The sequence below is a fragment of the Papio anubis genome, chromosome 8, assembly GCF_008728515.1.
Source record: "Papio anubis isolate 15944 chromosome 8, Panubis1.0, whole genome shotgun sequence".
In the NCBI taxonomy this organism is placed as follows: Eukaryota; Metazoa; Chordata; class Mammalia; order Primates; family Cercopithecidae; genus Papio; species Papio anubis.
Window position 1 is genome coordinate 76,883,312 of NC_044983.1, and position 17,008 is coordinate 76,900,319.

Here is a 17,008-nt window from a genome sequence, read left to right on the forward strand (position 1 = left end):
GGCTAGGATAAAACTATTGTTTCTTGTTTCCTATGTCGTAATTAATCACAATCAAGTGATGATTCTCCTTCTTTCCAACAAAGAAATACTCAACCATCCCCATAAAGTTACATGAGACTTCAGTGAAATTTGTTTTCACAACATTTTTGGTTTTACACCTCATAATGGGTGCAAGGTAAGTAGCCTAGAATAGGCCTTTACTTAGCGGGTGAAGAGAATACTTACTGCTTTTTCACAGCTTAAAATCCATTACCATAACTCTTGAGACGGAAAGAATCTGAGTAGTAGAGCTTAAGGGGCATTAGGAATAATCTACTCCAATCATACATCTGTATACACATCAGATGAAGTGTCTGAAAACAAGACATTCAATGTGTTTCCCTGAGGAACAGAGCAATCACCATGCCCTTTTTTGTTCCACAAGATAAAATAACGGTTATTATTTTGGCCATATATCTTTGTTTTTTCTGTATGTTTTAACACAAAAGAACGATTTCCACTATCACATTAGAGATTGTGTTTAAACTTAAGTTTTAGGTAAGGCCTTGGGATTAAAGGCTATTTCTTAAGTAGCTAAGTATCTAGTACTCCAGTGCCAATCTCTTTTTGATATTTCTGTAACACGTTAGATTATGATAATTTAAAAATTAGTATCAGAGTGCTGCGTCCTATTATTACTACATTCTATACAAAAACGGATAAGACATGTTGAAATGGCACATGAGGAGCTCAAACACACAGGCAGCCCTAGGAGCTCCCTGAAAGCCAGGGCTTCTCATCACTGAGCAAATGATGCACTCAGCTCCCCTCGGAACACGAATGTTTTCTGAGCAGTGGGGACATGCAAACCCTTATTGGGAAAACAACTGAGTGTTAAATGGTACCACAAGGAAAACTGGTGTGACCCTAAACTTAGGGCAGGGACTTGAAAGGGATGCAGTTCAAGGGAGCAGCATGTTGGGAGATAGCAAATTAACCTCAGATTTCAATTTTGTCAAGGATGATACAAGAACTAGTAGTGTCTCGGTGACTATGGTCTACTCAGAGCTCCGTCATCAGGTGTGGTCTGATTTCATAAGGTCTTCAGTGAGTTGGACCTGGATGGGGATTCTGGTTCTACCACTGTGCACTTTCTTTGCCCTATTTTCTCTTTTGAAAAATTGGGATAACACCCCTAGCAAAAATATAGTGGAGACCAATGTCTATAAAGTGCCCAGGAAGCACATCTAGCACTTAGTAGCTACTCAATAAATGCACATTACCTCTATCGAAACGGCCAACCTGTGTGGTAACTTCCTCACCTCAGTCCAGTCCAGGGAGGTCAGTCCAGTCCAGGGAGGTCAGCTCCAACAGGCACCCGGGAACACCAAGTAATAAACTGTGAAAAGTACACTTTGAAATGTATCACGTTCTACGCACATGTATAGAGTATTATTATAGTTCAAGAGAAAGAGGGAACCCGCTGGTGTCTGAGAAGAAACCGTGAAGGGTGCACTACGAGGGGAACATAAACTAATAAAACATTCTTGAATGGCAATGACAATCACTAAAGTTGACACTTCCTGCAGTCTTTTAGTTTAGAAACCACACTTCCCGAGACGTCCCCCGTTCCAACGGGCACCTTCTGATAAAATCCTCTAGCTCAACTCAGGTATATCCCCACTATTGGGCCAGGGAGACCTGCGGATGGCGAGAGCGGGTTCTCTCAGGAGGGTGTGGATTGTGAGCTTGTCCGCTGGCAAGGAGCAGAAGGTCAGGGAGGCACCGTAGTTAATCAATCAATAAACCAAACAGCCGATCAATCACTTCCTGCAGTCCGAGGCCGGCGAGGGCTAATCGATTGGTGCGGGTATTTTGAAAGGAAAAACGGCGGTGGATAGGCTGTCAAACGGAAGGGTGAAGGAGAGGCGGGGCTGGGCCTCCAGGTGCCCCCTGTGGCTTCCTGGGCCTGCAGAGGCGCCGAAACGTGCAGGCGCCGGCGTCCGGGAGGCGTGGGGTGCGTGGGGCGAGTCCCTGCTTGCTGGTTAGCACCTCCCGACCCCGGGAAGGCCCGGGGGGCGCGCGGCGGGCGGGGCGAGGGCCGGGCGAGGCCCGCCTCCCATTGGCCGCATAGCGCCGCCCTGCGCAGACCGCCGATATAAAGCAGCCGCGGGCGCCGGGCGCCTCACAGCACGCTGCCACGCCGACGCCGACCCCATTCTGCACGTCAGCCCGCCCGCGCCCACCATGGCCACAGTTCAGCAGCTGGAAGGAAGATGGCGCCTGGTGGATAGCAAAGGCTTTGATGAATACATGAAGGAGCTAGGTGAGGCACCCGACCTGGCAGCGCCTGCAACGTGGCGTGTTTGTGGCCGTCTGTCCTTCGGTCCCAGTCAGCGTGCCAGATTCCGGGGCAGGAGATGCTCGGCGACCTATCCCCAACCCCTCCCATCTTCCCCACCACGCGGCCGTTGGGTGCAGCGCGCGCAGCACCACGCGGGCAGGCGTCTAGGAGCAGGGAGCGTGCGCGCCTCCTGCCCGCCCGCGGGCCGCAAGATTCCGGAGGTAGTCCACCTCGTGATCCACCTACCTCTCTTATGCTTCTTTCCCCTCGCCCAAACAGCAGCCACTCTGCATTGCTTCCTGTCCTTTAGTGCGCGCACCCGTCACCTCACGCTGCACTTCTTTCGACCCCCTCCAGGCGACCCTCTATTTCCCTGTTTTCCTCCTTTACTCATCCTTCCCCTTCCTGCTACTATCCTGGCTCTTCCATTTACCCCACCGTGGCAGCACCCACTCCCCTTTCCCTCCCTGTCGCATCTTTTGTTCCTCTCTGGCGCACAGGTTGCCCTCCCTTCTTGGGGACGCGGTGCTGGCGCGCAGTTTGCCGCAGAAATCCTGTAGACGGGTCTGAGCGGCGCTGTAGCTTCAGCTTGTATTCCTCTGTCAGCCCCATCTCCCCCAGGTCCTCTGCTCGCCCTCAGCAGTTGAGCCGAACCCTTTGGATTGGCACCCCATGGAACACCAGGGCCCCCGAGAAGCGTGGCGCTGGCGGTGCAGACCTGCTGCTGGCACTGCCGGGCTGGGGCACCGCAGTGGGAGGGTGGCCTGTGGGAGGAGCGCAATGAGGCCGACTGTGCCTGGGGGTGGCCATGTGTTGCCATCCTGGTCTCTGCCTCTTGAGGGTGAGGGGGAAGGGGGCAGTGGGCTTTGCTGGAAAACCGTAACAGAAACTGCCTGGCCCTGCTGCGGCAAACTGCATGCAAGATGGGTGTGGCCCTGCAGAAAGCGTTCTGAGGGAGTAGAATCTCAGTAGTAAGATTCATTTCTCTCACTCAAAACAGTGCTTCATTATAAATTACTGTCCTTTTCTGTGCCAGTGACAGATTGCATGCTGATTGAGATAACTGGATAAATTGCAAACAAAAATGGACCTTTGTCACAGGCCACTAGGAAGTGAGATGGAGTTAGCATAGCATGGATCCTTTCTGGAAGGGAGCTTCCAGCCCTAAGGGACGGCTGGGACTTACAAGGTTGCTTCAGAAGCCGGTATCCACAAATGTTAACTGGTTGCTCGCTGGTGAAATAACTACTGTGGCCCTCTATTGATACCTTGTCGCCGTGGCACTTCGGAATCACTCCTTCAGTACCCTTTATCCAAGACAATGTGGTGTTAAGGCTGGTTTATGGTGAATCATAAGTGTATTTATGATACTATCAGTGAAGTAAGAAGGCAGTATTTTTCTTTTTCCTTGTAAACCTACATCAAGATGACTCTGGAAAAAGCGATTTACTGCACATGTCCAATAAATACAGTGTGTGTGTGTACAAGTTTAAGGCCCAGAGAACAAATTGTAGAAAGCAAATTGTGTAGGTATGGAGGGCTTGTTTCCAGGATTCTGGAGTCTTGAAGGTTGTCAAGACTCAGTTCATTAGGGAGCAGTCAGGATGTGAACAGAGCAGAGCCCATTTATTTGTCCAAAGTGAGAGTAAATAATGACTCAGTTAACAGCGTAAGGCACCAGCCCTGAGCTGGCCAAAGAGAAGGCTCCAAGGGGAACTTTAAAGCCTGGCTGAGAGTTCTTCATCAAGACAATCACCCTGCGTAGGTTGTAGTCTCATTTATGAAACAGTGATTTGGCCTGGATCTAAGGTTTCCTTATACATGTTAACTAACTCTAAGGGGAAAGAGAGAGATCCTAAATTACATGTTAACGTTAAGGGGAAATTGATAGATCATAAATTAACATACAATTTAATATGGTATTTTATAAATTTCTATTGATTTATAAAGCTATGAAATATTTTTTATATTCAAAGGTAGGATTTTTTTTCCCCATTTGTTAGCATCAAGATTGTGCTGCTGACTTTTAAAAGATTGTGCTGTTCGAGTATCTCAGGATCGATTTCTAATTTGTATAGTCTACTAATCAAATATTTATCGAGAGCATTTCTATGCCAGACTGTGTGCTGGAGTCATAGAATGTAATGGTTGGCAGAATCCAGTAAAAAGAAAAAGATTGAGCGAACTCCTGAGTTTGCAATTTTGAGTACTTTATCTCCACCTTCTATCAACTGCTTTCAGTAAATAAAATTTGGAAGTCTGCATATCTTCCCTAACTTTCTGAAAGCCAGCATAGCAGGGTGGCCAAGAGCTCAGATTTGAAGCCAGGGTGCCCGTGCTCTTGATTCCCAGCTCCATCACTGTCCAGTTGAACGATCTTGGGCAAGTTACTTCAGTGCCTCGCTTTCTCATCAGTAAAATGGAGACAGTAACATCTGCCTTTTACAGGGCTGTTGTAAGCTTACCTGAGTTTCATATATGTAAAGTGCTGGCTCATACCATGGGATATGTGTTTACAATAGTTATCAATAAGCAAATAAGTGAAAATATGCTGCACAAAGTGATTACAATGGAATTATATTGCTTTTATCATGTAAATGATAACTTTGGTCTTCCTGTTGTTTAACATAACGTTCTACAGGAGTGGGAATAGCTTTGCGAAAAATGGGCGCAATGGCCAAGCCAGACTGTATCATCACTTGTGATGGCAAAAACCTCACCATAAAAACTGAGAGCACTTTGAAAACAACACAGTTTTCTTGTACCCTGGGAGAGAAATTTGAAGAAACCACAGCTGATGGCAGAAAAACTCAGGTCAGTCATGACATGTTATGAAATTGCAGAAGCTTCTAGAATGATAGGCTGTATCAATAATATTTTACTGTTTATAGGCAAGAACTTAATGAAACAGTTATGAATTGAGTTTTGTCACATTAGCAAAAGTATCAACTTCATCGTAGAATTGGCATCTTTTATAAGCTACTAGGTTGAAAACCACAAACTATTGTGAATAAAATCAATATGGGTTAATGAAGTAGACTCAGAAAGGAGAAGGTGAAAAAAAAAGTTAATTAATGAGGTTATAAGTCATGGAAACTCTTATAATGTACTTGGAAGATAAAACATTTACTTCATTTTTGCAGACTGTCTGCAGCTTTACAGATGGTGCATTGGTTCAGCATCAGGAGTGGGATGGGAAGGAAAGCACAATAACGAGAAAATTGAAAGATGGGAAATTAGTGGTGGTAAGTGTCAAACTGCTGTGTCTTAGCTTCTTGTGTGCATTCGTAGTTCACATAACTGTTCTGTATCACTGATCATTAACAGAACTCAGTTTGGAAGAAAAAAATAACAAGTTAAATACTAGAACACTGATTTTTTGAGACGGAGTCTCGCTCTGTCGCCCAGGCTGGAGTGCAGTGGCCCGATCTCAGCTCACTGCGAGCTCCGCCTCCCGGGTGCACGCCATTCTCCTGCCTCAGCCTCCCGAGTAGCTGGGACTACAGGCGCCTGCCACCTCGCCCGGCTAGTTTTTTTTGTTGTTTTTTTTTTTAGTAGAGACGGAGTTTCACCGTGTTAGCCAGAGAGGTCTCGATCTCCTGACCTCGTGATCCACCTGTCCCAGCCTCCCAAAGTGCTGGGATTACAGGCTGGAGCCACCGCACCCGGCCAGGAACACTGATTATTAAGAAAGTCCTAGTGGAGATAGAGAAGTGACATGACATAGCAGAGGATTTGGCTGGCGTCTGGGGGAGTTCTTGCTTTGCTGCCACATTACAGTGAAATCTTGGCAAGCCCCCAAACTGCTCTCTTAGACACACATTTTTCTGTATCTTTAAGGAATATTTGCCATGACCAAAAGAATAAAGATATATTCAACACATTAGTTTTCTGTAAAACATGCATATTATAAGCAAAACAACAGCTTCTAGCTTCTCTCAAATCCGTGAATCCTGAAAGAAATTTTCTCCATCTATGAATTAGATTACGTGATTTTGTGGGACTTTGATTCTAATGTTTTAACACCACCACTGCTGGAATATAAGGCTAACCTAACTCTTTAATGTCTTTCCTTCTCCTAGGACTGTGTCATGAACAATGTCACCTGTACTCGGATCTATGAAAAAGTAGAATAAAAATTCCATCATCACTTTGGACAGGAATTAACTAAGAGAATGACCAAGCTCAGTTCAATGAGCAAATCTCCATACTGGTTTTTTTTTTTTTTTCATTACTGTGTTCAGTTATCTTTATCACAAACATTTTATGTGTAGCTGTTTCAAAGTGTGTTGGATTAATTAGGATCATCCCTTGGTTAATAAAGAAATGTGTTTGTGCTAATACATGTTGTATGCATTCTTTAAACCTTACAGGAAATTAGTGATGAGGTTTAATAATTATTAACTGAGTAAAGGCTGGGGAAGTCTTGAGGGTACTATATTAAGATGACACTCTAGCAATTTAAATAGCTACTCTTACAGGAAATACTGTACCAATTATTTAAGCTTTCCCTATACTATTTGAAGTTTGTATGAACTCAGGAATCTTGAATTTCTGGCAGAGACCATTCTCAATAAAAGGTGGCTACAACATAAACGTTATGATTCAAATTAGAGCAAAGGTTTCATTAACCAGCATTGACTAAAATATTTTTTGTGTGTATTTATATACACATATAAATAATATACTATCTATAGAATAATCAGAATTCTAGTGAGTCTCTGTTTCTTGGTCCCCAGTGCAAATATCCACAGTTCACATTTGGAGAAGCAGGCTGTTGGCCCTGAGCTAAAGCTTTGCATAAATGATCTTTAGGGCAAACGTTAAAGGGCTAGTATGACTATATCCATTCTGCAAGTAAGAAAACTGGTTTTTGACTAACTAGTTCAAGGATAGGAGGTAGTAGAGCTGGATTGACAACCTATATCTCATCAAGTCTACTCAATGTGTTCAGTCATTCTACAAGGCTGCCTCTTTGCAGCTTGTGCAGAGATCTTGTCTAAAGTCCCTAAGTATACTAATTGAGACTTGTGAAACCACCCTCCATGTGAAGACTATGAATCATATATGGCTATTGAACTTTTGAAGTGTGACTAGTCTGAAATGAGATGTACATAGGGGATTTCAAAGGCTTAGTACACAAAGTAAAATGCCTTAATGATTTTTTGGTATTGATTGCATATTAAAATAAATTATAATAAAGTTAATTTTACCCATTTTTTAAATGTGGCTAGGGAAAATGTAAAAATTGCATGTACTTCCATTTCAGTCACGCTTATTTCAGTCTCTATGCTAGGGTTCTTTCATCCACATTTTCTGCTTCTCATAATCATATGCGTTTATTGACATTCTCCCTGAACCAAACATGATTGAGAAGTGGAAAATGTAGATGAACGAAGAACCCTAGCATAGAGACTGAAATAAGCATGATTGAAATTCACATAGGAAGTCTAAGTCAACACTGTCCAATAAAAAATACGACAAAAATGAAAGTTAGCACAGGACCCATAATATAGTAAAGGCTTAATGTCCCACCAGCACTGCCCAATATAACTTTATGTGACACGGAAATGCTCTTTAATATCTGCACTGTCCACTGAGGTAGCCACTAGCCCTAAGTGAGTATTGAGCACTTGAAATGTGTTGAGTGCAACTGAGGAACTGGATTTTTAATTTAGTTTTTATTAACTAAAATGTAAATTTTAAGTACCCACATGTAGTTAGTGACTCTTAATTTGGACAGCATGGGATGTTTGCAAAATTGAAGTTCTTATGTTTAAAAATTTCAGACCTGTTCCTCTTGCAGTATTCTCTCTCTGGATTCATGGGAATGTCATGTTTCCAGTGTTTAGGTTAAATGTCTAATCTTTGATTATTTCTTTCCCATCTTAAATCTAATCCATTAGCAAATTATTTGTTTTACCATCACAATATACCTAGAATTCAATTGCTTCTCACCTCTTTCACAGATACCACCCTCATTCAGACAACACCATCATCTCTCCCCTTCTCTGCCATTTTGCAACTTTATTCTCCCAAAGCTATCATTTTAAAACACAGGTTACAACATGTTACTCCTCTGTTGAGAACCCTCTACTGGCCTCTCATTTCACTTAGGAGTAGAAGCTAAGATCTTCATAGAGTTTCTATCTGATTTGCCTGTGTCTTTCACCTTCCCAGCACCCCCTCCTTATTTCATCTGCCACTGTCCCCTCAAATATTCCCTCAAACCTTGGCCAATGTTGATGCAAATGTGCTCTTGCCTCAGGGCCTTTGCACTTGTTTCCTCGGCCTGAAACACTCTTCCCCAAGGAGGCTGCAGCCCACACTTTCTCCCTTCCTTAGAGTCTCTTCCCTAAAGGTCACCCTAGCAGTGAGTCATTCCCAGACCACATGATGCATCAGAGCTGCCACTCCTCCCCCGCATTCTCTCCCTGAGCTGCTTTATTTTTTCCTCATAGTCCTCACCTTTATCATCAGTTCTAACTATACATTTACTTGTTTTATTTCTTAATTTTTTTGGGTATTGTCTGTCTCTGCAATAGAAAGTAAGTCTTATGAAGAAGGGACTTTGTTTCTAACAGTACACACACTCTCTAGTATGCAATTAGGGGAGAACCTGACTTACAAAAGATGCTTCATACATATTTGTTAAATGAACGAATTTGTTAATAAATTAATGGATTCCTGACGTCTATTTAGCACATTTTATATTATTTAAGACCCGTTATGATATTGCTTCAATCGACTTTATTAAAACCATATTTCTTACTTTTTTACAAATGATTCAACTTTAATCAGGTCTCTTACCCCAGAATAGTGCGCTTGATGACTGTGGGATAAGGATGTTTGAAATAGGAAGTAAGGAATTCAGCCTTGCTTCCAAACTGGCATGTCGTGGCACTCTGGCCACCAAAAAATAGGCTACCCAGTTTTGATCAATGTATACAGTTTATTTTACTGCAACCAAGCACTCTGCTAACAAGCAATGCCTGTCAAGCAGAACTGGACCTGAGGTGTTTGTAGAACATAGTGAAGAATATGATTTGCCAGAAGAAAGACAGTTTAACACAAGTCAGCCTCTCACTAAAGAAAAATATACAGGAGAAAGATGACAACTTTTGTATTATGTCCTTGAGCACCATGAGGGCATCAACTGTTCTCTTCAAGTGAAGTCCGAGTGCCTGCGGATGAATGGTTGTAGTGAATTGCCACTGTGAGATCTTTGCAGGCAAAATGAGCATTGTTTTATGCTAGTAGTGATTATGATGATGCATCTATTGCTAACATTGTCAAGGATTTCTTGAGTCTCAATCTCTTTAACTGTTTTCTCAAAATTCTGGTATTTGAAATTGTGCTATGACCATGAAAAGGTTGAGAACCATCTTGTTGGCACCTAGATTTTGATGCTGCCAAGTCAACTTAGACTATTACTCAATTCTTGCTGCTCATAAACCAATGATTCTTAATGCCTATTCCATTTTGAATTCACTTTTAAGTTCATGAGAATAATTATAGTGTTTCCTTGGGTTTCATGAATTCTCTGTTCTCCTTTTCTAACACTGCCCTCTTAGAATTCACTGCCATTTGGTGGGTCATGGGTGAAGTGAGTTGGTAGAAAGGGCTGATGAAGCTGGTGAACTGGTTTGGAAAGCTGAGTGACATGTATTTTGAAATGTTGTGAAAGGCAAAGTGGTATGACTTGCAGCTGGTCACACAGCAACTGGAAAATAATTGGAGTCTTAGGATAACTGGTCTGCCAGGCTCTGTCACCAGATCTTATGTAAACATTTGCTTTTGATCCAGTCTCTCTCCTCCTCCCATGGCCTCCTCCCCTCATACCTCCTTCTCCCATACTGCATACTTGGAAAATGTCTGAAAAGAGGATAATTCTTTTTTTTTTTTTTGAGACAGAGTCTCGCTCTGTCGCCCAGGCTGGAGTGCAGTGGCCGGATCTCAGCTCACTGCAAGCTCCACCTCCCGGGTTTACGACATTCTCCTGCCTCACCCTCCTGAGTAGCTGGGACCACAGGCACCCCCGACCTCGCCCAGCTAGTTTTTTGTATTTTTTTAGTAGAGACGGGGTTTCACCGTGTTAGCCAGGATGGTCTCGATCTCCTGACCTTGTGATCCGCCCATCTCGGCCTCCCAAAGTGCTGGGATTACAGGCTTGAGCCACCGCGCCCAGCCGAGGATAATTCTTAAGGAACGTTTTTTAAAGGTGCTGGCAACACATGGCATGGTGAATAAGATAGAGTACGGCGAAGGTTCTTTCTGATGGAACTGACATTCTAGTGTGAGATGATGTGTCTTAGTCTGTCCTGTGCTGCTGTGACAGAATACTTGAGACTGGGTAATTTATAAAGAACAGAAATTTATCTCATATTTCTCGAGGCTGGGAAGTCAAAACTTCAGGGATCTGATTTGGTGAGGGCCTTCTTGATACGTCATCCCAAGGCGGAGGGTGGAAAGACAAGAGAGAGTAAGAGAGCAAGAGGGGACTGAAATCACTTTCACAACAAGCCCACTCTTGAGATAACCACCCCACTCCAGAGATAATGACATTAATCTATTCATGAAGGCAGAGCCGTTGTGACCTAATCACCTCTTATTAGGCCCCACCTCCTATCAGTGTTGCATTAGGGATTACATTTCCAACACATGAACTTTGGGGAACACAGTCAAACCATAGCGTGATGAAACATACATGATTCAAATAAATGGCAGGGCGATAAGTGCAGCTAAAAATATAAAACCAAGTAGAGTGATAAGGAGTGAAAGTGGTGGAATCTGTTAGGTTGGTGCAAAAGTAATTGCAGTTTTTTGTCATGACTTTGAAGTGCAAAAACTGCAATTATGTTTGCACCAACTTAATACTTTATATGGGATGGTCAGGGAAGGCCTCTTAGAAAAGGTAGTGTTTGGACTGAGACCTGAATAATGAGAGAAGTAGGTAGGCAAGTGAACATCTGGAGCAACAGTGTTCTAGGCAGAGGGACTAGGTGCTGCAGAAGCCCTGAGGTGGGGACTGACAGAACCACAGAGTGACAGAAGCTTATTGAAAGAGGAGCAATGTGGAGCGAGATGCGGTCTGAGATTTAGGTGAGAAGCAGAGTGTGTAAGACCTTGTAGCTCCTAGTGAGGGATTTAGGTTTATCTAAGGACCCAGGGAAACTACTGAGAGTATCAAGGAGGAAGTGACAGATGACTGTTTTAAAAAAGATGTTCTATTTTCACTTTTGCGATGAGATACTGATATTTGGAATAACTTACCAAAGACACTGAAAATATTGGACAAAATTTGTTTTTTAATTGCCTTAAAGTGACAATGAGCTGACAAAATCATGAGGAATTATGTGGCCTATTTCTGGGAATCCAGAGAAGCAAGCCCAACTGACAGGCAAGTTTTACCCTGGAGTATTAATTGCAGGTCTAGGAGACATGGCTGAGAGACTGAGCTATGCTTTTGGCAGCATAGGAAACAACTGGGCCTTTGTCTGATGATAGGCTGACTCCATCCTCTACTGTCTTGGAGAAAGTTCTCTGAATGTTGATAATTGGGTTATAAAGATGTTCATCCAAGTGCTTTTACACTAGCAGATGATTGGCAAACATATAACTTTCTAGAAATAGAAGACTGGTTAAATAATCATAATATAGCCATACAATAAAATACTAACTGGAATTAAAAAAAAACGAAAAGACAATAGCTTGGAAAAAAGACTTGTAATTCACTGTAAAGTGGAAAAACTGGATATAAAATATTATGTACATATTATACCATTTGTGTAATAATGGGTAATTAAATACAGAAGAATGTTAACAGTACCTATCTCTTGGGTTTGAGGTGATGTTTAATTTTTATTTGCTTATCTTTCTATTACAAAAATGCAAAAACATTTAAATGCCAATAGCTTGTTTGTATCTTTAATAATAAATTTATATTAGAAGATGTTTCAGAAAAGCATAAAGAAGTAAATAAATATCCTTGGAAGTCTCACTTCTATAGAAAATTGATATTAATATTTTGTTATGATGCATTCAAATAATTCTTCATATATTTATATGCATAAACATCCAAAACATTTTATACATGGAATCATATAATACAGTCTTCTCTTGCCATTATTTGTCTTTTAAACCTGATTTAAGTATAGAGTCACATCTTTTTTTTAACTTCATAATATTTAACTTTACTTCAACTCTATAATTTCTTTTATCAATTTCCTCTTGATAAATATTTGAGCTTTTGAAAAAGTTTTGGAGTTATTAACAGTGGTTTGATAAACATTCTTTTCCATTGATGGAATATAATTATTTAAAATATTTAAAAAATATTTATCCTTTGGTTAGATCCCCTAAAGCACTCAACCCATGATGTGACATAAGCCAAGTAATGCCTGGCTGCAAACAAAGCTGGCTTCACAAAGTTGCAGAATGTAGTAGGCACCTGGTTAAGGAAAATTCTACCCCACAAAATATTTTGCCCCCAACAGGCTAACAGGGAACACATTTTTCCCCCTTTTTACATTAAATATCTGAATGTTGGGGAAGGGGAGATGTTTGTTCTAAAGTTAATCCTAATGGTAAAGTTAAATGTCCAACATTGTGTTTATACTGTAATGGACAGTTTTGCTCTTTCTCATTGCTGAACTTTATGCAAGGGCCTGGTGCTTATTTGGGCACAGCTCCAGAGGTCTTCATTCTTATTCTCACCTGAGTGCATGGCCCTGCCAGGTCGTGTATAACCTGTGCTATACCTGTGTGTGTACCTGTGTGCATAGGCCACTGAGGCCCTGGTATTTGGCTTAGTTTCTGTCTTGCTTTGCTGCTGTTTGGTTTGGTTTATTGATTCTCTGAAAGAATATAAGGGAGAAAAATCCCAGAGAGATGTTTCAGAGTTTCAGGACAGTAGCAATGAAGATAGTATTCACACAGAAGTTTAGAAAAGTTAGATATAAGAGAACAAAGACTCCTTTCATCATTTAGACACAGTTGGTTTGACAAAGGTTTTCAGCAAATCACATCACCAAATATAGAAACTAAACTTGCTGACTCAGTCTATTGCACTAACCACTAAACTCAGCTTCCTCCCTTAGCTATACAGGGCGGAAACACGGGGGAAAATGCCACCCTTTCTAGAACAGGCAGAGTTTTGGAAAATGGCCAGTTCTGGAGGCTGACTTACATAGTGCATCATTTTACCAGACGCATGCCACACCCAGAAACTTTGCAGAAATCATCATGACAGAGATGAGATAATCTTAATACTTTCTGATTTTATGTGAAGATTATTTACCATGCTGATAGAAGGTTTTATGAGAATTTAAATGTTTTATTCTGAAAATAGGCAGTAATTCCAGAATCCCAGAAAATTTAAATCCATGTCAATTTGGTATGTTTGGACAGTCGATGGGGAAATGGTGCTCTTTGAATTCCATGTCTATAGGGCATAAAGACACATGTTAAAATAAGAAATAAGGCACCGGCCGGGCGCAGTGGCTCAAGCCTGTAATCCCAGCACTTTGGGAGGCCGAGACGGGCGGATCACGAGGTCAGGAGATCGAGACCATCCTGGCCAACACGGTGAAACCCCGTCTCTACTAAAAAATATAAAAAACTAGCCGGGCGAGGTGGCGGGCGCCTGTGGTCCCAGCTACTCGGGAGGCTGAGGCAGGAGAATGGCGTAAGCCCGGGAGGCGGAGCTTGCAGTGAGCCGAGATCGCGCCACTGCACTCCAGCCTGGGCGACAGAGCGAGACTCCGTCTCAAAAAAAAAAAAAAAAAAAAAGAAATAAGGCACCACACCAGAATGAGGCAACATAATGTGAATGAAGGCAGTAAGTTCAAGGGATAATTGGATAAAACTGTCATTAGCATATTTGCCAAGGGGAGAGTTGCATTTTCTCTATCATGTCTCTTATTTCATTATACCAGAGCCTGTATACCTGTAGTGATTCTTTCAGGACTTAAGACAAACACTTTATTTATTCTAAAACAAATTGATACAACCTATATATCACATATAAGAAGTCAGTTGTCTCTTATTGTATTAGTGTTGATCAGTTAGCTGATGAGGTCTTTAAATCCTACCCCAGTGACAGCGTGTCTGGGATGGATGTCTTGTTGATTGATTGATTCATTCATTCATTCAATTTCGCAAATATATGTTGAGTCCCTACAATATGCCAGTTATATAGTGCTAAGAACTGGGCCTACAAAATTGAATAAAGTAAAAGGTCTCACCTTCATAGAGCTTAGAGTCTGGAGGGAGAGATAGACAATAAACAAAATTTGAACTAATAATTATAGATAGATTTAATTGCCGCGAGGGAACTAAACAGGATGCTTGATGAAGACTAATAGCAGGAACCAGTAGTGGGTAGGTTAGGGAAGGCCTCTCTTGGGGGAAGAAATTTAAGTTGAAACCTGAAGGCAGAAAAGGAGCCTCCAGGGGAGGAGGAACAAGGAAAAGCCTCTCCAGCATGATTGACAAGTGCAAATGTCTGGAGGTGGACATAGCTTGGTGTGGAGCCAGGCAGAACACCTGAAAGAGGGAAGGACTGCACTGGAGATGGTGGGCATTGGCTGTGTCCTGCAAGGCCCTGGAGTCAGGGAAAGCACAGTGATTTCATCCAAGTCTATTGGGAAGTCACCAGATGGTTTAGTGCCAGATAGAGCCACAGTAAAGGGCAGATACTCACATCCCAATCCCTTGAGCCAGATATAATTTGGAATTCAGAATTAGTTTTGCATTTTAGAAAGTTAATATAGTGTGTGTATGTATTATATCCACATATTAACCCATATATAATTTTGCCAGAGATGCCTGGGACAATACCATTTAATCAAACATATGAATATATCTGTAGTGAAACCGTGTGGCTACTCACACTAAGTTTGGTGAAGAAAGAGTGTACATGGCTTGTCCATCAGTTCACCTCAGGCTTTGCTGCCAAATGAGTTCAAATGCCATGAGGTTTTGCCACCAACTAAGTTATAAAAGAAAAACAAAGCAGTTTTTGGAGCTTTTTGTATTTTGGGGTTGGTGGATAAGAGATTGTAGATTTATAATTATCCCTCTTTTTTTGCAATTATTATGAACAACATTAATACATCAATTCAAGAAATATTTTAAAGGCCCATGTGTCATGTAGTGTTCTGAATGTCTAGAAGTGTATTAAACATGAAAATATTTCATATTTTCTTTAAATTTTTTCATTTTAAATGACAAAATTGTACATATTTATGGTGTTCAACACAATGTTTTGGTATATTTAGCCATTGTTTCTGATACTCACATTTGCTTTTCATAATTAAGGAGATTTATCTGCCTATGATAAAGCATTCGTTGTGTTGAATTTAGAGAAAATATTGAACATAAAACCAATAGTATATTTTGAATAATTTCTGCTCCAAATAATGATTTGTAATACTGTTTTCACAGTAATGCCAGATACTGAGGCAAAAACTTTACATGAATAATTCCATTAAATTCTAAAAGATGAGATAGATACAAACTCAACACCAAAAAAAATCCAATTAAAAATGGATAAATTACTTAATAGATATACATCCCTCAACATGAAGTTTGGAGGACATTATATAAAGTGAAATAAGGCAGGCAACAGAGCGACAAATACCACATGTTGTCACTCATACATGGGAACTAAAAAAGTTGAACTCTTAGAAACATAGAGTTAGACTAGTGGTTATTAGAGGCCAGGTAGGGTCGTGGGAAGCAGGATTAGGGAAAGGTTAGTTAATGGATACAAAATTAGAGCGACATAGGAGGATAGTTCCAGTGTTCTATGGCACTGTAGAGTGACTATAATTAATAATTTATTGTATGTTTTCAAATAGCTAGAAGGGAAGATTTTGAATTTTCATATGCTAATTACCCTGATTTCATAATTCACATTTATACACATATCAAAATAGTAGACTGTACCTCATAAATATGTATAATTATGTGTCAAAAATAATAATAAAAGCCAAAATATGAGGTAGATACAAATATTACTTCCATTTTACAAATCAAAAAATAGAGGCTGAACAGCAATTTGAAGAGGCCTCTGGAGCTTCACATGTAGAGAGTCAGGCATGCCTGGGAGTTACCCTCCAGTTCCAACCTGATGCCCAGCGTAGCAAACAACCGATGACTGTCAAGTGTAGGAGTGAAAACTCAGGTCCCTTGCATCAGATGAGGACATCTGATATACAACTGAGATATAACTGACCCTCTAGAGTTGCCTCCTGGATCAGGCTAAAGCCCGCCCTCTGCAGAACTTGGTCTGAGATCATATCCTGCCTCAGTTTCCTCCTCTTCCCACTCCTACTTCCCCTCTCTCATGCCTTCACAGATCTTTCCCTAACACTTCCTTTAACAAATCACTTGCATGCAAATTCTTGCCTCTGGCTCTGCTTCTGGGGAACTCATTCAGAACAGCCCTGCTGAGCCCTGGAAATTCCTGACCCTCCGAAACCTTGGGACATGATAAAATGTTGTTTAAGCCTCGTTTTGGGGTGATTTGTTCTGCAGCAATAGGTAGACAGAATTCCCTGCAACACCACCGTAAGTGTATGCAGCAGGAATCCCTCCAGTCCTTCCTCAAAGGAATCCAGGGCTCAATTCATCCTGACCAGATTGACATACTCCACAAAGGAGCTTTCCCTTCTTCTGCAG

The 17,008-nt window shown here is 41.5% G+C and overlaps 1 protein-coding gene across 1 annotated transcript; it reads left to right on the plus strand.

Annotated features, from left to right (window-relative positions):
• The first annotated feature begins 1,411 nt into the window (after positions 1–1,411).
• Positions 1,412–6,666, plus strand: FABP5 (fatty acid binding protein 5). Its single transcript, XM_003902905.5, has 4 exons — positions 1,412–2,305; positions 4,965–5,137; positions 5,467–5,568; positions 6,406–6,666. Exons 1-4 carry the CDS (start codon positions 2,227–2,229, stop codon positions 6,457–6,459), a joined length of 408 nt encoding a protein of 135 aa, XP_003902954.1. The 5' UTR covers positions 1,412–2,226; the 3' UTR covers positions 6,460–6,666.
• The last annotated feature ends 10,342 nt before the right edge of the window (positions 6,667–17,008 follow it).

Coding starts and splice junctions, on each gene's coding strand:
- FABP5 (XM_003902905.5), top strand. CDS start 2,227: ATGGCCACAGTTCAGCAGCTGGAAGGAAGATGGCGCCTGGTGGATAGC. Junction 2,306..4,964: donor TGAATACATGAAGGAGCTAG/GTGAGGCACCCG, acceptor AACGTTCTACAG/GAGTGGGAATAGCTTTGCGA. Junction 5,569..6,405: donor AAGATGGGAAATTAGTGGTG/GTAAGTGTCAAA, acceptor TCCTTCTCCTAG/GACTGTGTCATGAACAATGT.